Genomic DNA, 27,514 nt, shown 5'->3' on the forward strand with positions numbered 1-27,514 from the left:
CGTGCTCCTTGACTTCATTATGAAGAGCCAATCTTAGTGAGCTTCTGCTGCAAGAAAGAGTTGGCTGGCCCTGTATGATGTATAGTCAAATATGAATGATACAAGGCCAGCTCAGACATTCTAACGGCTAGTAGTAGCCATGAAACCACAACTCTCCTGACAGCGCACCTCTTAGCGAATACACCCCACCAAGAGTCATCCGAACACAGGCTGTAGAATTCAGCAAGGATGGTGATTTAGGAAGGTATTGCTCCATCCATCGGCCGCATGCTAGGACCGTGTCCTCAAACAAGAAGCTCTAAATTCTAATTCATAATATCCGTGTCATATTGGGCAGCTATCCGGCCGATCGGACTGCCCGTGTTATGATGTCATTTTATAATGAGTACATTTGAAGGGCTCAGAGAGCAATGTAAACAGTGTGTATAAGGGAGCTCGATTCATCCACGGGTAATAAACAAGGCAGCAGTATAAAGTGATACCGAGTATCAGGGTGGCTTTTGTGCCAGTTTTACCATCTCTGAAACCATAGTACCCAGTACTCCCTGTATTCCTGTGTAAGTTTTGTTTGGCCATCTAGGCCTATAAAGTGCAAAGGGCGGGTCTGCGTCCTTCCAGAGAACTCTATTTCCCCCCCGAAATAGTCAAAAATTGAGCAAACCCACCAATAGTGTCCCAAGGTGCTTCATGTCACAAATGCCATTTGGGTTATTTCTTCTACTCATGCCAAGCAATGCGGGCAAAGGGCAGGTAAATGTCTTTCATGTAAACAAATACTGGATATTTTTGACTGGTATGTGCCTCCTTTAAAACCTCACGCTCCGTCCAGCCTAATATTACCGTCTTTAGATCACAGTTTTCAAGAACGCTGGGTGGAGGCCACATTTAGGTCATCTTTCATCGTAGCATCTGATCTAAATGCTCCATAACCAAAGAAGGAGGTCCACAAATTGTCCACGTAACTCAGTGAGAGTTAGGAATAGGAGACACCTAAAAGTTGGGTTATTTGGAAGGAGAGGACTCTGTGTTGTAAAGAGAGCTGAGCGCAGAGCTGGCAGCCTCCCTTTTAGCCTCCTCTGATTTCATCTCTTCCATACACTGGGAGGCCACGTGAGCCAAGATATGCAATTTACTAACTTTTTCTTCTGGATTAAAGAGGATTTGGTGGGAAAGAGGCTTGGGTTGCGCGATTTGAACCTCGCTTGTAGAGCTTCTGACATGTTGAGATAGCAGCACCGACTGACCACCCTCCTCCGCCTTGATGGTCGGTATGACGCGCTGCAACAGCAGATCAGAACTGAGCGTGGCTAACGCGGGAAAAGGCTGAGACATGGAATACACCAGAGGGACGGCCGAAATTATTGTGGTGGGCAGAGAACCTGTAACCAGAACTCTAGACGGTGGAGATGGTGGTGGGCTCCTCTTCTTAGTTCCTTTACGGCCAAAGCCAAGCAAGTTGGGGTTTATCCCTTGAGTCATGAGCATTTCGGGTAAGATCCGTCGGCGGGCATTAATGAACCAGTTACAGATCTACAAAAGACAGAAAGAGACAGAAACTGGTTATTTAACATGCACTGCCATCCTCCAGAACATGTAAAAAGAGTGAAGGCTTACTTACATCAAGTTTAATGCGTCTTGAAACGGGAGGGATAATTGAGCATCATTGCTTTTAGTGGCCAAACACTGAATTATGCATGCAAGTGCACAGGCACTAGGGGGCACTCTTTTTGAGTAGAAGGACTTACCAACTAAAAACACTAAGAAACTCGAAGGTGGTGGGTCCAAGAGGTGGTGGGTTAAGGAACAGGCACGTCAAAGAATTGGCATTATTGCCCCTTTTAAGGTGGACATGCATAATACACAAAGAGCTGAACGTTCTCACCTGTAGCATGGTGAGATTGGTCTCCTTGGCCAGATGCCGTTTCTCCTCCTCGGTTGGGTAGGCGCTTAGACGATGGTTAGACAGCCAGTCCCGCAGGATGTTCACAGACTTTTTAGGGAGGTTTCCACGTCGTTTCCTTTTGCCATTTTTGTCTGGAAAGCTTTTATGGCACTTCAAGTGGAGATATTCTACAAAGATGGGGGTGTAAAATGTTAGAACCTATCAGTAGTGTTTACAGTAATGTAGTAATTAAGACCGAGCTATTCTATTATTCAAATTGCTAATATGCAGCTGTCAGAAAACCATTATGCAAAAACTGCAAATGCTAAAAAAAAACAATACTTTAAAAAACGTATTTCTAATCTGATATCAGTAATAAATACAATTAAAAAGTTACCAGTTCTAGTATAACCCCCATCCCCAGTGACATTTGTTTCAATGTAACAATGATGTTCAGAAAACTATCAGTTAGTTACATTATAACAAATATTACTAACAACATAATAAACACTCTACCTAATTACTGACAACAAAGCTAAAGCTATCACTAATCCAGAATAATGCTATTTAGACACTAAGAAGGAGAACAACCCCCCCAGCCCTTTAACTTTTGGAATGCAAATAAATGGCTTCTCCCTCTAAAACATGTCCATTCCACTAATTCAACAGCAAATGGTCCCCCCTCCCCATGTTAAAGAAACACTGATGGGAGGAGGAAGGCTGTGTACGTGCAAGATCTTCACTCCTTGCCCATTTGGCTACATGATCAATCTCCCAGAACATGTTAAATGCAAGAAAAATAACCCCTATCCATTACATTCAACTTATATTTTATATGCGTTTAATTTTTTTTAAAAAAAATTTTTTTTTTTTACATTTTTTTGTTCAAATTAAAATGCAGTTACATTCAAGGGTTAAAATGTGCACATTTAAGTAAAAAATGTTTTTAAAAAAATCCTGAATTGTAGCAGAAAATTGCAGCTTTAGACAATTGTGTGATTGTGGGGAGGAAAGAATGGAAAAGTGAGAATGAAGGGATTTCGGGTAAATGCATATTTGTGAAACAAAGACACAAGCGGAGCACATGGGATGGCAGTGGCTACGTGCGGATCACACTTCCCAAACGCACTCCCCCCTCTCCATGATTTCTCTATCAACATACAAAGCCATGGTCTACTTACTGACAGCATCCATGTATGAAGATAGTCAGCTCTTGGGGTGAGAAGAGGGGTGAGTAAGTGTACCCCTAAATTCTCCACCCCCACCAAGACACACATTTTGCTTCAGGGACAAACTGGAGCTCCCGGAACCCCTCTTCTCTCCCCACTCCCCAGCTGTCACTTCAGAAACTAAACTTTGAGAGTGTTTAAAGGGACCGCATCCCCCCCCCCAAAAAAAACATTAAAGGGACAGTCAATCAGACAATTTTCCCAAATAACTGCTTTAGTTTCTTGAGATTTCTTTACAGAAAACACATGTGGCTTTTATATACACAATAAAGTTCCTGCCCTTCCCAGAGTAATTGTGTCTAGACTACCAATATAGAGATATTCTCTATTTATACCACCAATACATACCTGTGATCTACAAATGCTTACTTAAGGTTGGCTAGGAGTAATGAGGGGTGCAAAAACTATTGAGACCACCAACGGTAAATTAGTATTCCCTTATTATGTGTTATCTCTTATACTTACATCCCACACCACATGGTCATTGGTATAACATACCTTCAACTTGGCCAGCCTTGGGGTCCATTTGACCTTTGCAGGGGGTACCTGTATCCTGATTACCTGTCTGCAGGTGAGAAGATTTGTGTCTGGGATGTTTTAACTGAAAACCCCAAAATAACACCAAATTACTTGAAATAGCTGCCAAAGTCTGACAGATAAAAGCCCCCTCCTATCCAATGTGACATGGGAGGGGCAAGATTTGAAAAAAAGGTCCTGATTGGCTGAGTGTGATGGGAGCTCAGGTTTCTGTCACTTGATTGACTTAAAAGTGGGACATTCTGCATGTCATTAAGGTTAATTAAATGGGTTTGACTGGTGTGAATGGGAAGAGCCCCCTGTGCTGTATGGTACCGGGGAGGAACAAACTTATCTGGGTCGGGAACATCGCTTTGTACATACAGGATGAGACCAGCCAATGACATGCCTGATACAGGCATTGAACTGTAATAATATATATATATATATATATATATATATATATATATATATATATATATATATATATATATATATATATATATATATATATTTCTATCAATAATTATTAAGGACCATGTTTCCCATAATAAAATACATTTAACATACATGCATAATATATTCCTATATTTTATATTCCTATTTTATTCCTATTTTATTCAGGATACGCAGAACATTTTTTGGGAAGATGCAGCACAAATGTAGTTCATGGAGATTTGCAATCAGGGCAAACCTTGACCATTGTTGATGGATAGATTTTTGTGATGACTGAAACCCCAAAACATAAACTATAGTTACTTTTAGAATGCATGATATACAATAAAACATATGTTTTTCATATAATTGAAATTCTGTTATCTGTGGCCAAAATTGTGCCTAGATCATCCTACAGTTTTTTGGGTTTTTTTAATTACCATTATTTTAGGGGAAGAAGGGCTTCTTGTAATTGCTACACTCTGGAATTACATGAGTTAAGGCATTTTCCTCCCCCTCTTAGGGGTAATCATTTGCCCCTCCACCCCCTTAGCTGACCTGTTTACACCAGTTAGAGGATCAAGACTCAAAAATTCCTTTGACAAACACATTCTCGCCCGGCCCCCACTCCCATTATATGCTGGCCCTTGGTGCAGAGTGCATGTGAAATCTGACACTGGGGATGATAACATCCTATCTGCCATCCAGGCACAGAACTTCCTGTAGCCACTGGCTACATTTTGTGATACCCCCCCCCCCCCCCTGGCCATTCATCTCTGCTCCTTTTGCCTTCTCTTTGCTACTTTTCACAAACTTTTCTTTTTGGACTCATGAAAAAACTTCTGGTAGAGTTTTTCTGTTGGGTTGGCACGCTGGGGTATGGCATCATATGGCTCAGCACATGGTGTAAGTAGGCTGATTGGAGAGATCCAATATTCCCCTTATAACCAGCCCATTGAGCAGGGTTGCACCACAGAGCCTTATTACCCAAAGGGGCAACCAATGTGACGTTCTCTCCCAGGACCTGCTGTCCTCAGCCTCTGTTCTGCCTATTTTATGACACAAGGGTGCTACTTCAGCCAGTTTAAGGTCATCTCTAATCTGAGTACTTGTAGGCACCACACTTCTTCACTGATGTCCCAGGCACACCAAGGCCTGAAGGATGTTGAGGGGCCCATGTGAATTTCTACATGGGTTCCAGGAAAAGACACCGATGTACTTCAAACGTTACTGTTACCCTAAGTTACCAGGTTGTCTGTAAAAACCAGTTTCTCAGACTGGGGTGACCCTGCCAAAGGTCCGCCCTGGTTGCATGTCGGTATGGTGTTCCTCTTTTTCTCTGGCATCTGCCCCAAACACGTTAAACAGGCTTTTGTTTTGTTGGCATGGATAAGATGCCACTGAGTTAAAACCTGAAACTAGCCAAAACTGGGAATCAAGAGACTCCTAAAATCCTAAAAGCTTCTGTAACATAACTTTTTTTTGGTGTTCCAATAAAAGGTATCAACCTTATCTAATTGTACATTGTACAGCTCTACAGAATATGATGGAGCTATATAAAACAATAATATAATAATCGGCAGAACGTGCAGCTGCTGGGTTCATGATGAATCTCTACTGGGTTTTGGAATCTCTTGAAATAAGTGTTTGCCTTCAGACTGAGGCGCGATGTCGGTTCTGATGATGACCTCTAAACGCAGTAGCAAACCCAAGCTTATCACGGAACAAAAATAAAGCCATAGCCCAAAATCGTTTCATTCAAGATCAAATGGTAACAGTTTCTGGTTAGGATGAAGGAGAACAGATAAACCACTGGGGTGAGGGGGGGCAGAATAGGGCAGGGTAGATAAAAGTGGACTGGATGGAAGTGAGGTAGATGGGGAAATAGGCAGGAAAGGAAGAGGGGGCTGGGGGCAGGAGATTTGGAGACTGTTACACAGGAAGAAGGAGATATTTGAGAGTAGAGAACATGGCAAATATCACAGGGTCATAATAAGACATGTTCTGGTGCAAAAATTGGAAAATATTGGAAGAAAAACAGAAAATATTGGTTTCCATGGTGACTACTCCACATTTCGAACTTTGCCCTTTATTGATAGCCCTTAATGTGCTTACAAATGTCTGTTTTATCTATCAATGCATGCCCATACTGGCCATCTGGCACACTGGCTGGCAGGCAACTGCGACGATGGGGCCACTTTGTAATCACTAGTATCTGCGTGTTTATGCACATATATATGTGTTTAGGTTAATTATGTGCTGCTAGGTTGGGGTGATTTTCCCAAACAAAAGGAACCAGGTCACCCACTCTAGTCACTCATTGTTCTTTAAGCTTAGGCTCTTTGCTTGGTCGCCGATGTCCCATATGCACCAACGTCTCATTCACACGGAGAACACAGAAATCACTAGTTAGGTTGTCCTTCATCTATAGTGTTTGCCAGGTTGTCCTAAACTGGAACCTGGCTCAGAGGGGGGCCATACTCAAAATAAGTCCTTATGCAATGTATAGCTTAATATTAGCATTTGGAGCAGTTTAGATCCAAACAGCTTCTCCTCCCCCGCCACTTAGTACCTGGATGACTAAGGATGGACATTCACACATTTTTCTGTAGCCACCACCCTTTTGAATGGAGATGGCAGAGATTTGGAAAGACAATCACTACCTCTTTGCATTCCTCACCCCCCTTGAAGAGGTTCGCTGATTAAATTAACATGCTGATTATAAACCCATTCCATTAACAGGGTGAAACCGTTCCTCCTTCCTGACATTCTGGTTTACCCCTCATCCCACCAAGGTATATCAAAAAAGTGCAAAGTTTGTGTTATCACCATAGCAATCTATAAAATCTCGCTGCTGCCTGTTTCCTTTTGTTTCTATGGTGATAAGACCACTTTTAAAACTTTGCATTAGAATCACTTTTTAGACACTTTTTATCATTATTTGGTCCAAACAATGTTTTTTTGTGCACATGCTATGGAAATAAATATATACAGCTCTGCGGAATATGATGGTGCTATATAAACCAATAAACACTAATAAAGGCTATAAAAAATGATTCTGGTGCAAAGTGTGTAAATGTGGTGACATCACAATACCGACCAAAGGAATGCTCTGCTCATCGGAACAATTAGCCCATCCTTTGTTGCTTTTAACGAACTCCCCCAAGTGGTCAGTTTTAGAACTGCACTAGGGATATAAGCGCATAAAAGTAGGAATATTGGATCTATGAGGACCAATGCATAGAGTGATACCTACTTCCATTAGTGGAAAAGTACATTTTGTGGACATAGAAACATGGAATCTGGTGGCAGATCAGACCCATTTGTCCTATTTAGTCCCATTTGTCCCACTCGAACCTTAATCAGTCTTTGGTCTTGTGTTAGCCTCTACCACTTCTGCTGGGAGACTGTTCCATCCTTCTACCGAGAAATTTAAAGATACACGCAATTCCTTACATGCACTTCAATGTATATGATCTCCTCCCCAGCATTAATGTCTGTTGAGGTTGTTTGGGGCAGTAGGGCCACTGGCCATCTGCACCCGATACTCACCTGATTTGCCACTCCAGTTGGAAATACAATTCACTGGGTGGAAAAAGTATAAATTATGCAGTCTTGGGGACAGAAATATTAAATGTGGAAAATATAATCCAGAGACTCCAAAAAAAATGTGTTGCATCTAATTTACTTTCACACACGTTTCCATAGTAAATGTATTTATTTATTCATGTTTATATATTATTAAGACTTTTCACATCTAAGGAGCTGAGGTCAGAGGAATTATTACTTTAACAAAGAGGCAAATCGCCGAGGCTGGACTTCTATACCTAGCTGTAGGCACCAACACTACAGCCCCCCACCCCAAGTAAAGTTATTGAGACCTTGTGTGTGGGGTAAATATATATATATATATATATATATATATATATATATGTGATTAGCCAGTATGGACCTCTTCAAACATCTTCTTGGCTATGATTTTGCTTGTTAAAATTGTATCAGAAGACCCTTGTGTTGGATTGTGATTGGACACTTCCCTCTAACATACCATAACCTCATCATTTTGAGTGTTTTAAATATGGCCCCTACTGTTTTGGTGGGATTTTTTTTGCTAACAAGCCTTTAGCCTTCAGATGCAAAACACGGAAGGAACGTGCTACTGTTCCCATCACAATTACTTCCACGTTTTGCCGCCGTAAGACTCCACCATCCTTCACATTCCCCATAAACATTCTAGTCGTCCTTATCCTTGGCTCCGTGTTTCAGGATGCGGGTGAATTCCACGTAATTGAAGTTGCCCTTCTTGTCGATGGGGGCCTCTCTGTACATCTCGTCCACCTCTTCGTCTGTGAATCGGTCTCCCATCGTAGTAAGAAGCTCCCTCAAGTGGTCTTCATTGATGAAACCTTAATTTGCGAGAAAACAGGCAGGTTTGATGGAAGAGTGGGCAAGGAGAGGAAGAAGGTGGAAAGCAAGACAGGAATGGAGTCCAGAATGAAACCGTTTAAAGTAGTGAATGCAAGCAAATTCCCAGTGGAACCCAAGTTTGTCTAAAACCCAAGATTCTGAGGTCTGTATTTCCCTGGATTCTATTACCCACTTGCGTTCCACATTATGAAATGTTTCATACCTGTGCACTCTTCGTCGAAGCAGGCAAATGCGTTCCTGATCACATCCTCAGGATCCGTTCCATTCAGTTTCTCTCCAAACATGGTTAAGAACATGGTGAAGTTAATAGGGCCGGGAGCCTCGCTCATCATCCCTTCCAAGTACTCGTCAGAAGGGTTCTTACCTGGAGGACCCAGAATAAAACTTGTCTTATATGTCAGACATGATGTGCCTTGTTTTGTAGAAGATATCCTTATGCATTCTAAAGGTTCAGTGTTTGAAAAGCCTTCCTTAGAACTGGACCTACACAATAAACTTTCCTGCGAGACGAGTTGGTTGGCCCTGTATAATGTAGAGTATGATTGATGAGGGTTCTTGGTGGTGATCTTTCTAACTGCACTATGCCTTATGTTGGCTGAGCTAAGCCCTTCTTCCAAGAGAACCTTGCGTGGATTGACCCTTAGTAATGCATAGTCATGTCTGTGAGTTCCCAATTATCCCAAGTCTCCTGCTTTCTTTGATAAACCCTATGTTTTCTAGTCAGTGTAGGTCAGTTCTTACCCATAGAAGCCAGCATATCATGCAGATCCTCCTTGTCGATGAATCCATCCCTGTTTTGGTCAATCATGTTGAAGGCCTCTTTAAACTCCTGAATCTGAGACTGGTCAAACATGGCGAACACATTGGATGTCGCCCTCTGAGGACGTTTTTTGGTGGTCTTTGCCTTGGTCTTCTTGCTGGACATGGTGGCGGTTGTTGGGGGATCTGTAGAAGAGCAGACGGTTTGGAAAGAGGAGAAGCTTATTACACAATGATTCTACAACAACAACTTGATTGAAAATAGTAAGTATTAAAGAAGTATTAGACCAGCTAAGGTTCCATATGATAATGCTTGAACCATCCTACACTTTTATAATGGTGGATTCACCATGAACCCATCACTGTCCGAGTAAAATACTAAGTCTTGGCCTTTTTCGGACATCTGATGTCCACTTGTATGAAACTCTTCAAAATAGATCATTAACAAGCAAGCCAAGAGATTCAGTGTTATCTCAGCTGAGTTCTCCTACACATGCAAATAGCTCCTCAGAAGACTAAAGAAAGGGCTACATATATCCAGATCAATTGTGTGGCAAAGTGATAAAGGGAAGCTATCACCATGGAAACCAAGGCAATGTTCCTGTTGATTGCTCGCAATTAGTACTTTGGCCAGGTCATGCTTCAGCGTTGGGGATCTGTTTCTAATTACCACTTAATGGTCGTTGATCAGCATAATCAGAAATTACAATCCAGGAATGCAATTAGAATTCTACAAGCCAATAAAATGGGTTAATTTCAGTATAAATGTCGCAATTCTGATCGAAAGAGGATAAAATTCCCAGGAATCCGCAATGACGTTACATATAACCTAAATGGACGCAACTGCGCGTAAATTCATTTCTCACCTACGTGTTAGCGTGTCTAACGGGATGCAAGTGGGTGCGAAAGGCACAGAATGTGAACATTTGTCAATAAAAGAGTATCAATATCACGTTTTACAGGAAGTTCCACTTATCTATGTTAAATTGCTAGAGAAGTCTGAAAGTCCCTTTAAATGCTATATCACGCAGGAGGTAGATGTAAATATTTGAAATAATAAACGGCGTCCGTCTCTGCTTTCGGAGGCTGCAAATCGCCAGATATTTAGGATTTCTCAAACATGTTAAAAAAACGTTGTTTAGGAATCTGAAGTTTCTGGAGGCAGACTGGTAAAGTCTCGGGCTGTTTTTCCCGTAATGTATCGGTTTGTCTTAGTCTGTCAGTTCTAGTTTTGTCAGACCCTTTGAATGTAGGGACTGTAAGAAGTGCTGCAGGAATTGTTGGTGCTATATAAATAAAAGATGATAATAAGCGAGCAGGAACTTGAGATTCTGGAGTGGATAGTTGAACATAGAATGTGACGGCGGATCAGAGCCATTCGGCCCCATCTAGTCTGCCCATTATTCCTGCTGTAAAGACTCCTCGGTCTCATCCTTGATTGAGCCGTATGTCTATCCACTGGATGTTTAAACTGCTTTATTAACCTCTACCCCTTCTACTGGAAGGCTGTTCCCCCTATAGAAATATTTTGTAAATGAAGTCTTGGTTCTCTCACTAAACTGCAGCTCATCATATAATACACAGAAAATGGTGTTTCGCCAATAAAAAAGAAGAGATTTAATGTGTATGAATGAAAGAATTCTTATTATTTTGCTTAGTGCAGCCACAGGATTTCTATCAGCTGGAAAGTGGGTGAATGAATGCAACAGAGAAGAGTGGAAGAATGAGCGTGCAAGAGAAATGCAATGGGTGTGCAAGAGAAGTATGAAAGAGGCGTGAGAATGTGTATCTGTGCACAATATAAGTAGGGTGACCACGCTGGCCATTATTCCAGGGCATTCATTTGATTCTCATATTGCTGACCAGTCCATGTAAAGTGCTGCCCCCTGCAGTAAGTGGGATGTATAGTGGATTCCCTGCCACAAGGTTTTACCTCCGGCATACTGCAGGGGGCAGCACGTTACACGTGTTGGTCATCTCACAAGCGTGGCAGTAGAGTAGATCTGGCTGCCTGTCAGTAATAGGAATGACCAGATTCAGATCTGTTTTGCTTCTCGCGAGGCTCAAAGTTCTGAATATTTCCATATTAGTCACAGGGAACAGCTGCTCGGCAATGCTATTTAGGGAACAATATGACATTTCCAAAGAGATAGGGGCCAGATCTCTTCAATGTGTACTGTAGGGGTTTATTCACTAAACAGTGAACCACAGGGGAGTTGAAACTCACGGCATTAACTATACATTATGAAGGGCCCTGTAAGATGGACTGCGTTGGCCCTGCATAATGCATGGTAAATGTAAAGGGGATATATTTTTTAAAGGGTGATTCTGAAGTTAAGTCCTATATTGTTGAGTAATCGCCGGAGCCTAAGAGGTAGAACGCTACTGCGCATGCGCATTATGCACCTGATAATGAAAGTCAGGACAGCGGGTAACTATTGGGTTACCTATACAATAAAATGTTTTATGGACACGGGACAAAGTTTGCTATCCATTTGTAACACGTCCGTGCAACATACAGCCCTGTGACTATAACTCCTGTGGTGCCAACTCTGCTGGAGAAGCAGCCCTTCCCTGAAGACAGAAGAAGAGCTCGCCAAGACAGCGGGATCGGTTGGCAAAATCAGGACTGTACTTTGCAAAGCAGGACAGTTGGGAGGGATGCGAGAGAGACCATTCTAATCTCCTAAACCAGACCTTCCCAGCTAAAGGCCATTCTCCAACAAACAGCCATAAACAACTTAAGATAAAAAATGCACGTTCTACTCTATTTCAACCCTGCTAACAGCATACCGTATACTGTCCGGACACACCAATTGAAACACTGACAGCACGGCATCCTCATGCGCGAACGGTACTATGTGAAAATTCTGTGACTTTTACAAGTTTGTGTTTCCCCTGGCAAGTCTCTAACGACCCCAAGAGATATAACTTACACCAACCAACGCGTTTTACACACATGTTCCAATGGTCACGTAGGCGTAAAAGTGATGATTCCCTGTGATATAACATGGTTGGTGTCACGCTAGCAGGGCTTCCTCCATTCCCTCTTCTCAAGGATCCATGGCAAACCATTAGACCCCCAACCCTTGAACTACAACTCTCATGATCCCTAGCCAACACCTGCCCGATCACAAGAATGCTACAATAATTGAAGCTGCAATTTGTCGACGACTGAATAGATAATTGTAGGCGCCACAATACTTATAATAAAAAAATATTTTTTTATAATATATAAAAAAATAACAATAATAATAATAATAATACAGAATAAAACAATATTCTTAATAATAATAATAATAATAATAATAATAATAATAATATGCTGTCTTCAGTGCAACTTTGTATCATTTAAGGCAAAGTCCTTAACATTCCAGTGTAGTTTAGAGATATGTGGGTGGGTTTTGGGTCTAATTCCTGGAGATAAATATTATAATTGTAAAGTCTGTATTTATATTAAACGCTGCGTAAATACAAGATAATAATAATAATAATAATGATATTCCAATGGCGCAGGTCCGAGGCTGTGTTGTAATTCCAAGGAGCATCAAATACATGTTTAACGTGATTAGAATTGAAGCTAGGAGTACCGTGTTTTACAGAATGGGAGGACCATTGGAAGTCTGATACCATTTAGTGAGAACTCAGGGGTTCCTTCTTCAGGGGGACCTTTGAGGTCTTGAAAGGTTATGCAATTTTAATATGCGGACCACTAAAGGGTATCGCCAACTCCTCAAGAGCTAATAAGATAGTATCTGTTAAAGTATGGGGGGTACGCTAACTAAATTGTGCTGTTTAACCCCCCAGCAGTGAGACGGTTGAGAAAATTTAAAAGCATTCAAGGTATTTATGAAAAAAAAAGAACATGCAGAAAGTTTAAAGATCGCCCAGCGTGTGAGGTTCAGGATAGATAGGGGAGAGCGGCTGGCGTGTGGAGTGCAGTCAAAGCGTAAGAAGTGGGTGAAGCCGCCGACCCTCTTACCTGCTCAGGAGTAAAGGTGGACTTCGGAGATCTCCTTTGCCTCTCAAGACACAGGGAGAGTCTGCGTGAACCTTCCCAGGGTCCTAAAATCAGAGGAGGAGAGCAGCCAATAGGGGACGGCTCCCCCCCAGCCTCCAGCCTTCCCTCCCGCTTGGGATTTGGCCATAGAAGGAAAAGGAATTTGTGGAGGACGAGGAAACGGTGGGAGACACAGATCAAAACCCAAACACACCACATTCTGCCTTATATAGCGGTCGGCCCCTCTGCCTGACAGTGTACAGGGATCCCTCTATACAAGGCTGTACACCCCAGAGACCAGGGACCACAAGCCTTATAAGGGGTTGCTGGTTGTGTGAAGTGTTAGTGTGTGTGTGTAGTGTTAGTGTGTGTGTGTGGTGTGTGCGTGTGTGTAAGATGGGGACAGGGGTGAGCACAGCTGTATGAGGGCGCAGTGTGTAGAAGTAATCAGACGCACCCATGGAGGACACTACTCTATAAGGCGGTACAGAGCGATCAGGAATCTGACGGCAGATCGGACCCCTTCGGCCCGTCTAGTCCGCTGTAAAGATTCAAACCGTAATCAGTCCTCGGTCTCGTATATAATTCAGGATATCTTCATGCCTATCCCTTGCATCTCTCATTTCCCCCCCATTATATTAGCCTCTACTACTTGTGCTGGGATGCTGCTCCACTTATCTACCACTACTTAGAGCTTCTTGGCCATCTAGTTTTCGATAATGACCTCTTTTGAAAATAAACTCCCCTCCTGTAGTTTTTTAAACCCCTTTATGTATCAATAACTTTGTGATCTCAGACCAGTACACAATGAGGTCTCTATAACACAATCTATGCGCAGTAAGCACCTATATAGAAGCACCTATATAGAATATAGCTGTAAACATAAACAGTAGTAAATAAAAGCACCCATGGATCAACAACACTCCATGCACATCAGTAAATAGAAGCAGTTATAGTAGATATAGCTGCATTCTGGGGGATGTATAGAGGAACATACATTAATGGGTGTGTGCCGGTATATAATGGGAATTACTGACTGATGTATACAGGAAAGGCAGACTCTTTCTATAAATGTCTCCCCTGCTGGATTGGTCACCTTAGAGGGAACGTCCGTTAGGTGGCCAACATTCCAAAACTCAACCTGCCTGAAATACGTGAATGTTTTTGGTCTATGCCCCCAGCCCCTTACCTGCGTCTCCAAGAATCCCTTCCGGTATTGAGTGGAGTGGGAGTGACCCAGGTGAGATCACCAGCAAAAGGTAAAGGGTGGGACCCAGGAAGGTGCTGACAGGGCAGAGTATAAGGGATCGCTTCAAGGTAAGCCTGCAGTCTTGCGGGGACTTGGGGTGTGGTGGCGAGCATTTAGGGTGCTTTCACTTTAGCCAGTTCCACCCTGGACCACGCGATTCGCCAGCATTGTTTGTCTAATGCTTAATGATTAACTGAGGGGGGTATCTCATATCTGCAAAGAATATCTGCACCCATGGGTGTATTCCAGCTTCTAAAGTTCTTAATAGGACAAAGAGATCATGAGTAATGAATCAGGACAGGCTCAGACAGCGCGGGGTTTGTATGTAATCTACAGAGACCCCCTGACTGCAGATTATCAAGACCGGCTCAGACAGCGCTGGGTTTGTATGTAATGTACAGAGACCCCCTGAGTGCAGATTATCAGGACCGCCTCAGACAGCGCTGGGTTTGTATGTAATGTACAGGGACCCCCTGACTGCAGATTATCAGGACCGGCTCAGACAGCACGGGGTTTGTATGTAATGTACAGAGACCCCCTGAGTGCAGATTATCATGACCGGCTCAGACAGCACGGGGTTTGTATGTAATGTACAGAGACCCCCTGGCTGCAGATTATCAGGAACGGCTCAGACAGCGCTGGGTTTGTATGTAATGTACAGAGACCCCCTGACTGCAGATTATCAGGACCGGCTCAGACAGCGCTGGGTTTGTATCTAATGTACAGAGACCCCCTGACTGCAGATTATCAGGACCGGCTCAGACAGCGCTGGGTTTGTATGTAATGTACAGGGACCCCTGACTGTAGATTATCAGGACCGGCTCACACAGCGTTGGGTTTGTATTAATGTACAGGGACCCCCTGACTGCAGATTTTCAGGACAGGCTAATGCAGTGATGGGGTTGTATCGTATGCAGAGTCATTGCCATGAAAGCGGTTTTAAGAGGACAGTCCCAACCAGACAGGATGGACAATAATTAGATAATAGGTCAAAGGAATGTTAGGAATTTTGGAGTAGAGGTCAATGAAACAGCACAGATAAGATTAGTACACAAACTAAATGTCCATTTATTTGGGCAGAGATCTTAGCTCAATGCTAACATTCACAGCCAGATCCTTGGGTGTTAAAGGTCTCAACGATTACCAGATTACAGCTCCCTCTAGTGTTCAGACCGCTGTACAGCAGGTGGCGATGTTGTGAAAGCTACCCATAAACTGTAATGTAACCCAAAAGTCAATGCAAGTCCCAGAAATAGAAACATATAAATCTATGACTACACTACAAACAAGAGACAGAAAGATATACATTTGCTACACTTTATCTTCTTCATGGCAGACTTCATGCCCTTGTAGTGGCGTTTCAAAATTCAGAAGCACTAAGTTCCTCCTAAAAATAAGGCAGAACTAGGGTGACCACGGGTCGTGGATTGCCCGGGACAGTCCTGCAATCGAACTTTAACTAACGGGTCCTGGGCAGCCTCAATGTCAGAATGAGAATTCTGTGACTGTGTGTGTGTATGTGTCTGTGTGTGTAATGTAATAGAGGGGTTAATTCTTTGAAACTGCTCATGTCTGACAACAGAGGGGTTAATTTTTCTGAAACTGCTCATGTCTGGTAATGACTGTATGTGCTGTATACTATATAAATGTATTATTAAATCTGAAATCAACATGGTTCCCAAGGCTTCCTACTAATTAATATAAAAGGCATTTTATGTGTACATGACTGTGTGCCCATGTGAATCAGTATGTATATGAGATATATATGTGTGTGTGTGTGATCTCATCCTCTTTATAGTGTGTCCCTGAATTGCAGAAATAAAATGTGGTCACCCTAGGCTGAACAGGTCTCCAAAACTGATTGGCATGATCTCTACTTGACATTATAGGTGTTGTAGTCTCTGGGTAGAACACAAATGCCTATAATCCTTTGAGACTCTTACAGGACCAAAAGGATCTGCTGATAACGTCTTGTTGCCGGATACCACAGCACACCTTCAGAGGTCCATGCCTCAACGGGTCAGGGCTGCTTTGGTGGCAAAAGGGGGACTTACACAATATTATGCAGGTGGTCAGAATGTTATGGCTGGCTTATATATATTCACAATAGAAAGGGATGCTATTTGATCATATGTTGCGTGTTATTGTTTGTCTGAATTGTTTCTCATGCATTATTCTTAAACTGTATGTCATTTGGAAGTTAAATATTATGGCATCTGTTTTGCTGCATATGATTTGCATTATAATGTCATTTTGAATGATATTTGCAATAATTTGCAACTCCTTTGTGCTGGCATTAGACTCCAGTTACAATTTGATTTGTTAATTGCTATTATTTTTTGATTTGCACAAAACATGTTGACTTCACTTTGGTGTCAGGAGTTCAGTAAACCAGGAGTTGGCAGGAAAGCTTAGCATTTAACTCGCTGACTTCACTATGCATTTTGAAAGGGCCACCCTGGCCCTTTCAAGGATGACCTTTAACTTTTAACAGACTTATTTACAAACCAGTGTGTTCCAGCCATTCACCAGCACACCTGAGTAGCCTTCAGGCCCAGACTGGCCATGTGGCACTCTGGTCAGATGCCCGGCGGCGCGATGGCTAGTAGAGCCCAATTGTTACCCATACTTAGTAAGTACTAGAGGCAGATTGGGCCTGCAGAATGTGGCCACAGACTAAATACACCCAGCCACACGTTGCCTGAGTATAAACATTTCCAGCTGGTGGCGGCGTGTATGACTTTTGGTGGTCGCTAGTCTTAAAGTGCTAAGGGCTGCTTATTATCCGTAGTATGGCCCTGATGACCATCATGTACCAATGCCCAGAGCTCAAACCTCAGCATAAACCCAATGATGCATTAACATCAACGTCTTTGAACGTCTCATTGTCATTCTGTATTCCCGAGGGCACCATTCATTAGATCGGTGTTAAGCATCATCACGGGACCCTTCGGTGTCTTAAGTCTTTTGGGTTCTGGTTGTAAAAATAACCAAGCTCAAAAAGTCATAGGTAGAACTAAAGTTGAGCAATCAGTGTTTTTATTCATTCATTCATTCGTTTTTGCAGAATGTATCCCTTTGCAGCATATAAACACATGATCGTAGCTTTTTTTAATCACTAGTTCTACCACTAGATGACAGTAGTGCAATGTTACTGTATGTATTCACTAAACGGGAGAGCTTACAGAAGAGCTTGAAGGAGAGTTGGGGTTTTTAACTCTCTCAAGTAATTTATTATAATAGGTAACACTGGAACATTTTTCCAGCAAGAAGGGCCTACATAATGTATAGTTTAATTGGTGAGGATACTTTAAAGAAAACTCACTGATTTAAAGCGGTACTCCAGCTATCATATGCACATTAAAACATATGACAGCTGTGTTGTCTCTTTACATTTTCATGTAGTCGGTTTTGCAAATGAATGGGGGGATTGTAAATGCTCTGCACTTGATGTACTTGCCTACAGTCAGCTCCAGCATTGGCTCAGTTCAGACCCCAGTGTGTTTGTGTAAAGTCCTTCCATTGATTTCAATGGGGGCCCTTAACTGCCACTGATTGACAGCTTCAGGCAGCCAACCGGTGGCAACAAATGTCAACTCATGGAGGAAGAGTCCAACTTTTGCAGCATTGCCGCAATTTCTGTGCTCTATTCTTTTCATTTTTTTCCACTTTGGAAGAATGCATATCAAAGTACTTATAGAGACCTGTTGGTTGTTATTTGTGTATGGATTTGAGTCGCAAAGAGGGACTTCTCCTTCTTTAACAGAGACACATGGGAGGTATGTTGCCCTTTGGACAGGTAGAATCCCCCCAATGACTACTGGTCATTACTGGACATGACTGGCATAGGGCATCAGTCACCTCCAACCTTAACCTCATTCAGTATTGTACCCTCTGTGCCAGGTGCCTCACACTGTTTTAGGTCACATCCCTTGCTCAGTCCATCTCTGTCATCAAATATGTCCTGCTCTCTTGAGTTGCAATTTTATCTCCTCGGTTCTCAGTATCTTCTCAAGCCCTGTTAGTCATGAAAAAACGTGATCACTATGACTATGGTCACGTAGACTGGGCAGTCTGAGACTCAACGACCCTTCCCTGGTGTGATACGATGAAGGAGCAGGAACTATGCCTCTGATAGCACATATGTGCTAGACCACTGCCAGGAGGTGGTATACCAAGACTCTTAGAAGTCACCCAGTCTGCCCAATCTATAGAGCAGCAGATCTGTCTCTCTCCACAGATAAGCCACTCGAGCCACAAACATATCTGCATCTAATGAAGCCTACACTTCCATCATATGGACACAACTGTTCCATTTACTCACTTCAGGTTGTGAAAGCTCCATATTTCAATATGTACAAGGAAGAGGAGATAGGAAAGAAGGGGGTAGCTCATCGCAGATGAAAGCCTTCTCCTAGTGGTCAGTTAGTCTTGTGTTAGAGACTGTCTAGAGATACAGGGACAGGCACGCTGATGTTTACAGAATGTCAAACCAGAATACATTTTCTTAGCGGAATGTTGGAGAAACATAAGAAATTTGAACAGAAGACACTTGTTGATCCTCCAGCGTTTCAGGCTGCGTTAAAGGTGAACGGGGTGATTCCTCCTGGTTGCGTTTCAACGGAGCCGCAATGTTTCTTAGATCTAAATAAAGGATGTTACCAGCTGGGACGTGGATCTCACTGGCTGGGACACGACCCAGGCTCCAGACACCTGATAGCTTATTCCACAATTTGTTAGTCAGATGCAGATGTCTCAGGCTGTTCTCAATCCTTTCCAACCAAGTACCCATAGTATCAGGTTTCTAGTGGTACGTTGTCCTGTTACAGACCTTTTCCAACAAGAATCTGTATCGTCATCGGATTATTCCTGAATTACAATAATAAGGGGGGAGATCGCTCGAGCCACCAATGCAGCAAAGATCTCATCTATGTCAAATATAAATGAATCTGTTGATTTCTAGACTGGGTTTCATGGAAATAGTAGTTTCTATACAGGTGGAAAGCTAGCTGACACCTGGCTACGCCTGGAGCATAACGATAATAATATAATATATGTGGCAATGAATGAGGTAGGATGGGGAAAGGCTTCCTCTCTACTGTGATCTCCTGGACTTGTTGACAACTGTATTTCAGCCACTAGTGAATGACCAAGTTGATTATTGCAGTAAAAGTGGACCGATGTTATGTCTTCTCTCCTTCTTTCTCACACTGTCTCTTGATATCCTTCTCTCTCTTTCCCGTGCAGAGAATGAATTACGTCGGGCAGTTAGCGGGCTCCGTTCTTGGCCGTGTGAGGGACCTGTATAACGGGGTGAATCCAGCCACTCTCTCCGGCTCCATTGATGTGGTGGTTATTAGACAACCAGACGGGTCTTTCCGATCTTCTCCATTCCATGTGCGCTTTGGCAAACTGGGGATACTCCACTCTGCCGAAATGGGGGTAAGCGTCTTCAGTTTAAGTATAAGTTATTGTAGGGGAGCAACACGATTATTGTGTCCACTTCTTAGTTGCTCTAATCATGCCTGCGAGGGGCACCGGGTAATGGGACCAGGCAGAACTTCCCCTTGTATCCTGTTCGGTTGGTCTCACATCTTAGATGTACTGACTGCAGATAACACTCTCTCCAGGTGGATATTGAAGTGAATGGGGAGCCGGTGGACCTACAGATGAGGCTTGGAGAGAATGGAGAAGCTTTTTTCCTGCAAGAGATGGAAACTAAGGAGGTACGTGCAGGGGACGGAGGTTTAAAGGGAATCATAGGAAATGTTGCGGAATTGGGTGGTATCTGGGTGGTATCTCATTGTCTAGAGGATATACTTAGTCATGTTCAACTAGCAAGGTTTTGAAGGCTTCAGACAGACCAAGATTCCTTATTCCAAACACGGCTTGAGCTTTTTGTACTTGGGCAGACTTATCCAAAACTTCTGGATTGTATAAAGTCACCCTCGAGGCCTGGAGTTTGACACCCCTATCATAGAAGGAATAGTTGGGACTGAGTAGTCACTGAAAGACTCTACATAGAAGGAAATGAATGAACTCTTCTCGTTGTGTTACAGTGCTCAGAAGCCATCCCTCCATCTACCACCTGCTCTCCCCTTCCCCAGAAATCTCCCCAACTTCACCAAACATCAGTCATTGACCCTCCCATGCCACCTGCGGACCCCCCCGCCCTCCCCTCGTCCTCAGACACCCCTACAAAGAGACAGCGATGGGTACAGAGGGCAAGGAGGATAAGTGAAGAACTGTCGTCTGGGACCCATGAGGAGGACCAGGACAATTTATTTTCTGCTCGGTGAGATATTATTAGTAATATGTATATTTGGTGTATTGAGAATAGGGTTGATATACTGTGTGTGTTCCACGCTGTGTGTGTGAATTAGAGATGTGTCGATGGGTAGGTGGCATTTCCTTCCTTTAGGGGATGGGACAATGTAACAGCCATATAACAGTGGGGTGTTAGGGGTATATCTCTCTCAATTACTCTGAGGATGCTTTTACAAGGGGGCAAGAATAATTTAGATGAAGAAGAGTGTAACTGTATGTAGTTTAACCCAAACAGAGGGGGATCTAGGGCTTGATTTGAGCTTTCTTGGAGCCATGAACAGTTTTACCTATTTTTATGGGCAAAGTTGCCATGGGTTAAATAGATTTTGCTTGCCTTCGAGGGGACAAATACAATAATACAAATCTGTAAATGTTTTCTTTGGAGTGAACTGTGTTGCCACTTTATGCCACGCTGAAGTTTGATATTTGCACTGTTTATCTCCCATCCCATGACAGCGATTCCATGTATTTCTCATTCTGTGATGTCCCAGAACAATTGTCGCCATCTCAGTCTACAGATTTTTTTGCCTTCTCTGACGAGGAGCTCCCAATTCAACACATAAGGTAAAATGCCAAGGTGGGATCACAGAGACTGTGATTGTGTGTGTTATAGTATATAAGAATTGATGACACTATAGCTTGCAGTGCTTGACGGCATGGTTTGTGCGTAGTAGTTAAAAAAACAAAACAAAAAAAAACCTATGATTTTTAAGGTCTTCTGACTTCTCTCTCCGCATGCCTTCAGTCGGTCACCATCACCGAAAAGTGACTCTGAACTGGAACTGAGACCCCCAAATTCACCTTTTACTGAACAGAGCATGGAATGGGACTGGGGGCGATTCCCACAGGTGAAAATAAAGATCTTGCACAGCTATGTATAGTTCCTCCAGCCCTTGTTTCCCTGTTTCATCTTAATTATTTGCTTCTGCAGCTGAGCCGGTCAGAATTGACACCGCAGTTGTCACAGTCTGCACCCCCTAGTCCCACCAACAAGGAATCCCCTCTGATCCGTTCTTCACAAATCCTGGAACAAAGGGATCCACTTCCCACGAAGGAGCAAGAAAACTCTATTTCACAAGTTCACAAAGCTCTGGCAGATCCACCTGACCTACCTGAGATGTTGGACCAGAGAGACCAGCTATTGGTGGAGAGTGAGTAGATCTATGTCATACCTCTTATCTGTGATTTATAATGATTAGTATAACAAATAAGAATACAATGTAAAAATGTTACAGACGTGCAAACTCAATGTAACATCGTCTTTTTACTTTGAACTCCACTTTTTACTTTGAACTCCACATGATCCCACCCTTGTATTCATGTTCTTTATTTTGCTGTTGCTTCCCTTGGCGTTATTCACCTGCCTCTCATCACTAGCACAATCAGAACTTTCCACTGGACCTCCAAATCCAGCACCTGAAGAAGTTCTATCCCCAGAATCTCAGGAAGTGTCTCTCTACTTCCCTAACAGGTCAGTAGGAACTAGACTTGGGCACCAGGGGGCTCTTCGTGTTCGTGTTAGGCTTCGGGGAGAAAAAAATCTTCGTATTCCGCGAATATTCTCCCGTTCCCGTCTTCTCTTCAGGCGAATATTCGTGGACATTCTTCGTGTTTGGTTTTTCTTCGTTTCCCTGGTTAAGGGGTTAATACGGGTTGATGGCAGACGAGCCCCCTGCTGGCGACCAATAGTGTCGCTCGTACAGACTGTTAACTCCTGGTGCCGTAACTTACCCGGCACATCCCACTGGTCTCCCTCCCTGTTCAATTAGTTAAATGTCCGTACGAGCGACCAATAAAGTCGCTCGTACGGACATTTAACTAATTAAACAGGGAGGGAGACCAGTGGGATGAGCCTATTGGTCACCTGCAGGGTCTTCCTCTGGCATCAACCAATTGGTTGATGCCAGAGGAGGTCCCTGTAGGCGACCAATAGGCTCATTCGCACTGCCCTAGAAGGGGGGGGGAATGGTAGACGAAGACGATCACAAAGATCTTCGTGGTGTGTGTCTTCGTCTTCGCCTACGTTTTACCGCCGCTGTCTTCTCTTCGGCGTGTCTTCGGAACGAACACGAAAACGCACTCTTCGTGTTCGTTTTCATGTTCGCCCGAAGAGGAATGCACAAGTCTAGTAGGAACATTAAGAATGCACATACATATTAGAGGCATAGATCTAAATCGACTGACTCTCATCCAGCTTTTGTCCCTACAGTGACCCCCATCCACCACCAGCACCTCCGAACAAGCAGAATGTCTCCCAACAAGCGTTGAATGAACACTTGGACACCTTGGAATGCCAGCAGAAGGATTCTATGGCCTTGTCACTTTGTGGTGGCCTCACAGACAGCTGGGACATTGCTATGGGTAAATATGTTGAAGAGCTAAGCGGTGGGGTTGCCACTAAGACGTTTGGAATCCAAAGCGCGTTGTAGAAGCTCTTGATCGTCTTCTGTTGAACTTTCCTCTTGTCCCTTTGTGTCTTGTAGCTGTGCCAGTCACTTTTGTACCTCTCACATAGCAATGTCCTCTTCTTCTCCAAACACAGAAATATTCCTGAAACACCAGATATCATACTTTGAATTCTGTCAAAATCCTTCACTCATAGAAGACCCCAGGCTGGTGGTGCGGATTGAAGACAAGTGAGACAGAACACTTCTGGAATTCTTACATTTTCATCCTTTCTCTCTTTCCTCACCTATATCTGCCCCATTGCTCTTTCTCTTTCTCTCTGTGTCTTCCTCCTTTCATTTCATGCTACTCATATCAACCTTTCCTTGTTGTTATTATTATAATTATTGGTATTGCCATTTTTTTCAGTCTTATACTGAAGTACTGCTTATAAGTAAAGTGTTTCGGATGGGGGAAGTGGATAGTGGACCGTAGACATTGGTCCTTCATCAAACCAAATCCACTGCAAGAGCCTCCCTGTCTTGTTTCCTTTATCGCAGGTTCTTTTTCCTTTTATTGTAACAATGTCCCTATCTCTCTGCTTACATCTCTGTCTACACATCTATGTTTAGGTTCTACAACTGGGCGGCTGCTGCCCCTATAATTCTGTGTATGCAAGTCTTCAACCGAGAGCTGCCCCAGGTAACATCACTTCCTATGGGGGTATTCTTCAAATCTCTGTCTGCCATTTTTACATACTGAATTGTCTTTGCCATCTTAGGGGGCCATTGACCAACTTTCACAACAAAAGATGCCTCCAAGGTCACGTGGTTGGTGGTTTTCCTGGCGCAGAAGAAATCTCTCCAAACAACCGGTGAGAATGTTAAGCTTTATATTTTTGTATATGAATGTAATTAGCATCATTATGGAAGACATGTTGAATGCCATTATGATGAGGTCCTGGGTTCCAAGGTGCCGGGCTTGCCTGTACTCTCCGTAGCTGTGCCCCAGGAGCCATTCATACCCTAAGTTTGGCAAAAACAAAGACCGAGAGGCACAAAATTTGTTCTAAATGCCACTCAGTTGCGTCCTGATCAGGGATTTCTCACTGAAGCTTAATTACCCCATCCTACCCGGTTTCTCTATTACAAATTACCCTCTTTGCTTGATAATCAGCCCAGCTGTCAAAGACATCAAAAGACCTCTTTGACATGGATTGTACACTTAGGTTTAGATCCGCTTGCTTGATCCTCAGTTCTCCATATGGCCACCTCCTTTCTCTCTGATTTACCTAACGCCTATACCACCACATTCATTATTTACCACTCCTACTTCCACTGGCAGTCACCCCACTCTCTTCATCACTCCCCACTCACACAGCAAGTGTCCAAACCCAACGAGGAACAGAATGAAGATTCCAGCCAACATAGGTGAGGATTTATGGGGTTTTTTGTCTTTCTAAATACTTTTCCTTTCTAACTTCTTCCACATTTTTCTGCCTTTTAACTCTTTTTTTTTTCCCCCCTCGGTTATTTAGCATTGTTCTTATATTTTTCACTGTACCTCTTCAGGTTGGCGGAGAACGAAGAAGAAGAAAAATCAGAAGCCCTCTTTACAACAGCCCAGCGCCCCCAGTATCAGAGATCCCTACGTCTGACGTCAGAGCAAATAGTAAGAGAGAGAACATTCCGAGTGTGTTCTCATTGGTTACCTCGTTATCATGCTTTTATGACCCTATTTCACTATTCTATTGTTTTCTGATTGGTAGGGAGAACATTACTTTTTGATTGGTTCTGCTTTCGCTGTACTAGATTTTCAATGATTCTTTACTTTATCCCTTGGCTTTATTCTTTGCTGTTATTTAATATTTTTTTGCAGTGGATTCCAATTCCATTTTCTGTAGCAAATCACCACCAAATGTATCTTTTGCCTTCAACTTCTAATTGTCTCTTTACCCCCCCCCACCCCCACCGCACCAAGAAACGCTTGAACCTGCGGAATGGAGCTAACGAGGTTGTTTTCAGCGTCTGCACAAAATTTCAGGGGACGTGTCGTACTCGTGCAGAGGTCTACCTGTGGGATAGTAACGACCGCATCATCGTGAGTGACATCGACGGCACAGTCACCCGGTAGGTGAACAATAACCGAGTCTTCTGAATGTAGCAACTCCTATGCTAACTGTACTTCCCCTGTAACACACATAATTGGAAAGCGCTCATCTGGTTTTGTACACCTGTCTTATAGATCCTGTAGCCATTGTGCGCATAGATTGACTATGGACTACAAAAAACTTTGGGATGGCCATGAATAATAGAATTGATGGGTTTTAGTAGATGTGAAAGAATATGTTTTTAGAAAATCCTTAGATTCTTAGATTCTGGATCCATATACCGCATGTGCTGTTCCTCTCGGCATCTAATTCCCTCGCTGCAACCCCCTGTTAATTTTGTCGTGTCAGGCTTCTGCCTATATCTTGAATTGACCTGCGTTTCTCTTTTTTGTTGTTGTTTCTATTTCTCATATGCTCCATGACTCACACGTTTCCCCCCGTTAAGGTCTGACGCTCTTGGCCACATTTTACCGCAGATTGGAAAGGACTGGACCCAACAGGGAATTGTCCAGCTGTACCACGCCATCCATAGGTTAGTCCCACAGCCCAGTACTAGCGTCATCCAGCTTCGTTTATACACAAGGACCAGTGATGCTTTTTACATATCGTTCTGATTTGACATCGCTAGAAACTCGATACCACTCTACTTCTATGTGTCTTCTCTGTCCTCATGGATCCCTCTCCTTGAGTCCCCTTGTAGATGTGTGACACGCTTTTCCACTCCCTTTGCGTTGACCAAATTTGTGTTTTCCCAGGAATGGCTATAACTTTGTGTATTGTTCTGCACGCTCTGTGGGTCTGGCTGAACTCACCAAGAACTTTCTACAGAGAATAAGTGAAGGAGGTTGTTCTTTGCCCCCGGGACCCCTCTTACTGTCTCCCAGCAGTCTTTTTACTTCCCTGCACAGGTTGGTTGTGGTGTGTGCATCCATTCACGGTAAGCTTTATCCTGCGAATCTCTCACCGACTCCTGGTCGTTTCTTCCAGGGAGGTTATCCTGAAGACTCCGGAACATTTTAAGATTTCGTGCCTCTCCGACATCCGTCAGCTCTTCCCGGACCCTCAGCCTTTTTACGCTGCCTTTGGAAACAGGCATAATGTAAGTGAGTGGGTTACTCATACCATAGGCCTCATAATACCTTCCAAGGTGTACCAAACCTATGACCGCCCATTCTTTAGGGGTCACCGTAGAGGTTTGCTCTCCTTTAGTAATCGTGGGGCAAATATGATAAGCCAGTACAAAAATTTGGGTTTTCTTTCAGACTGTTCCTATGGACCCAATACTAAACTCCTGGTGAGAGACACGTTGAGCCACCACCGGTCGGAGCGGGGCTCTTTCATTATATAGGGAGGTTACAGAGGACATGTATTTATATTTTGGTGCAATTCTTCTTTTTAAAAATGAAAGAATGGGACTCTAATTTTCCGTTGCAGGACGTTGTGGCCTATAAGGAGGTCGGAGTACCTGAATCGCGAATCTTCACCGTGAATCCAAAGGGAGAACTGGCCCAGGAGATGAACTCCAGCTTCAAGTCCTCGTGAGTTTTTATGCCGTGCTATAGGGAGGTTTTGCTGTGATCCTGCCCTTTATCAAGTGCTAATTAGTTAATGATCTGAATAAATGAATCCCGTTTGCTAGGAGAGTTGATATGATAACACAAACTAAGACTTTAAAACCCATTCTTCCTCCCAGTTATCTATTTTAACCGTATAATTCATATCCCCCGCGTGTCTCCCGTTAGGTACTCTGCTCTGTGTGAGTTGGTGAACGTCATGTTTCCTCCTCTGTCCTCATCTGCGGGGTCAGCGATGCTGTCTTCCGAATTCGGTCAATTCTCCTTTTGGAGGGACACTGTGGCCAGTGTCAGCGAAGAGGATTTATCACAGATCTCCTAGCAATTCACCGGCCAGTGACCGCTGATGTAGACTGGGCCGGACTGGCCATCTGGCACACCAGGCAAATATAAGGTGGGCCACTTGCCGTCGGAGCCCCATAGTCACCCGGCCAGCCACTCCAGAGGCAGATCAGGTGCTGTAGCATGCGATCAGAGACGGGACATGCCCGACCGCGCACTATGTGAGCATAAAGAACATAGCCGTCAGGTGACAGGGCCGCTTCGTGATCGCAAGTCTAGCCCTGGAAGCAGAGGTCCTGAGACATCAACTGTCCTCTTATCAAATACACAGAAATCTA

The 27,514-nt window shown here is 43.4% G+C and overlaps 3 protein-coding genes across 4 annotated transcripts; 1 reads left to right on the forward strand and 2 right to left on the reverse strand.

Annotated features, from left to right (window-relative positions):
* Window positions 1–1,002: 1,002 nt before the first annotated feature.
* LOC149276999 (uncharacterized) lies at window positions 1,003–3,637 on the reverse strand. The gene is made up of 3 exons (XM_089503128.1): window positions 3,610–3,637; window positions 1,883–2,070; window positions 1,003–1,530 (listed from the first exon to the last, which is right to left on the reverse strand). Exons 1-3 carry the CDS (start codon window positions 3,635–3,637, stop codon window positions 1,003–1,005), a joined length of 744 nt encoding a protein of 247 aa, XP_089359254.1.
* A 4,658-nt stretch (window positions 3,638–8,295) lies between these two features.
* On the reverse strand, window positions 8,296–9,418 carry LOC149277000 (myosin regulatory light chain 2, smooth muscle major isoform-like). 2 transcript variants are annotated; one of them, XM_089503126.1, is made up of 3 exons: window positions 9,232–9,418; window positions 8,693–8,854; window positions 8,296–8,468 (listed from the first exon to the last, which is right to left on the reverse strand). In XM_089503126.1, exons 1-3 carry the CDS (start codon window positions 9,413–9,415, stop codon window positions 8,296–8,298), a joined length of 519 nt encoding a protein of 172 aa, XP_089359252.1. In that variant the 5' UTR covers window positions 9,416–9,418. The 2 variants fall into 2 exon arrangements, with proteins under 2 accessions (XP_089359252.1, XP_089359251.1); XM_089503125.1 differs by lacking the exon at window positions 8,693–8,854 and having other exon boundaries at window positions 9,232–9,415.
* Window positions 9,419–19,013: 9,595 nt separating this feature from the next.
* On the forward strand, window positions 19,014–27,216 carry LOC149277001 (phosphatidate phosphatase LPIN3-like). The gene is made up of 16 exons (XM_089503139.1): window positions 19,014–19,085; window positions 19,746–19,940; window positions 20,129–20,224; window positions 21,757–21,976; window positions 22,203–22,296; window positions 23,035–23,186; window positions 23,368–23,461; window positions 23,843–23,912; window positions 24,591–24,640; window positions 24,782–24,881; window positions 25,191–25,339; window positions 25,766–25,852; window positions 26,076–26,228; window positions 26,308–26,419; window positions 26,755–26,858; window positions 27,063–27,216. Exons 1-16 carry the CDS (start codon window positions 19,014–19,016, stop codon window positions 27,214–27,216), a joined length of 1,902 nt encoding a protein of 633 aa, XP_089359265.1.
* Window positions 27,217–27,514: the final 298 nt, after the last annotated feature.

The sequence above is a fragment of the Sceloporus occidentalis genome, unplaced genomic scaffold (assembly GCF_023333645.1).
Source record: "Sceloporus occidentalis isolate IW3139 unplaced genomic scaffold, rSceOcc1.0.p SCAF_221, whole genome shotgun sequence".
Lineage (NCBI taxonomy): Eukaryota > Metazoa > Chordata > Lepidosauria > Squamata > Phrynosomatidae > Sceloporus > Sceloporus occidentalis.

Bases quoted from the DNA above. Each gene is read 5' to 3' on its own strand.
- LOC149276999 (XM_089503128.1), bottom strand. From the start codon at position 3,637: ATGGACCCCAAGGCTGGCCAAGTTGAAG. The intron at 2,071-3,609 runs GTATGTTATACC...CCATCTTTGTAG, and splicing joins CAAGGCTGGCCAAGTTGAAG to AATATCTCCACTTGAAGTGC. The intron at 1,531-1,882 runs GTGAGAACGTTC...TGTCTTTTGTAG, and splicing joins CCAATCTCACCATGCTACAG to ATCTGTAACTGGTTCATTAA.
- LOC149277000 (XM_089503126.1), bottom strand. From the start codon at position 9,415: ATGTCCAGCAAGAAGACCAAGGCAAAGACCACCAAAAAACGTCCTCAG. The intron at 8,855-9,231 runs GTAAGAACTGAC...TGGGTCCTCCAG, and splicing joins TGATATGCTGGCTTCTATGG to GTAAGAACCCTTCTGACGAG. The intron at 8,469-8,692 runs GTATGAAACATT...TCGCAAATTAAG, and splicing joins CTTCGACGAAGAGTGCACAG to GTTTCATCAATGAAGACCAC.
- LOC149277001 (XM_089503139.1), top strand. From the start codon at position 19,014: ATGTTGGAGAAACATAAGAAATTTGAACAGAAGACACTTGTTGATCCT. The intron at 19,086-19,745 runs GTGAACGGGGTG...TTTCCCGTGCAG, and splicing joins CGTTTCAGGCTGCGTTAAAG to AGAATGAATTACGTCGGGCA. The intron at 25,853-26,075 runs GTTAGTCCCACA...GTGTTTTCCCAG, and splicing joins CTGTACCACGCCATCCATAG to GAATGGCTATAACTTTGTGT.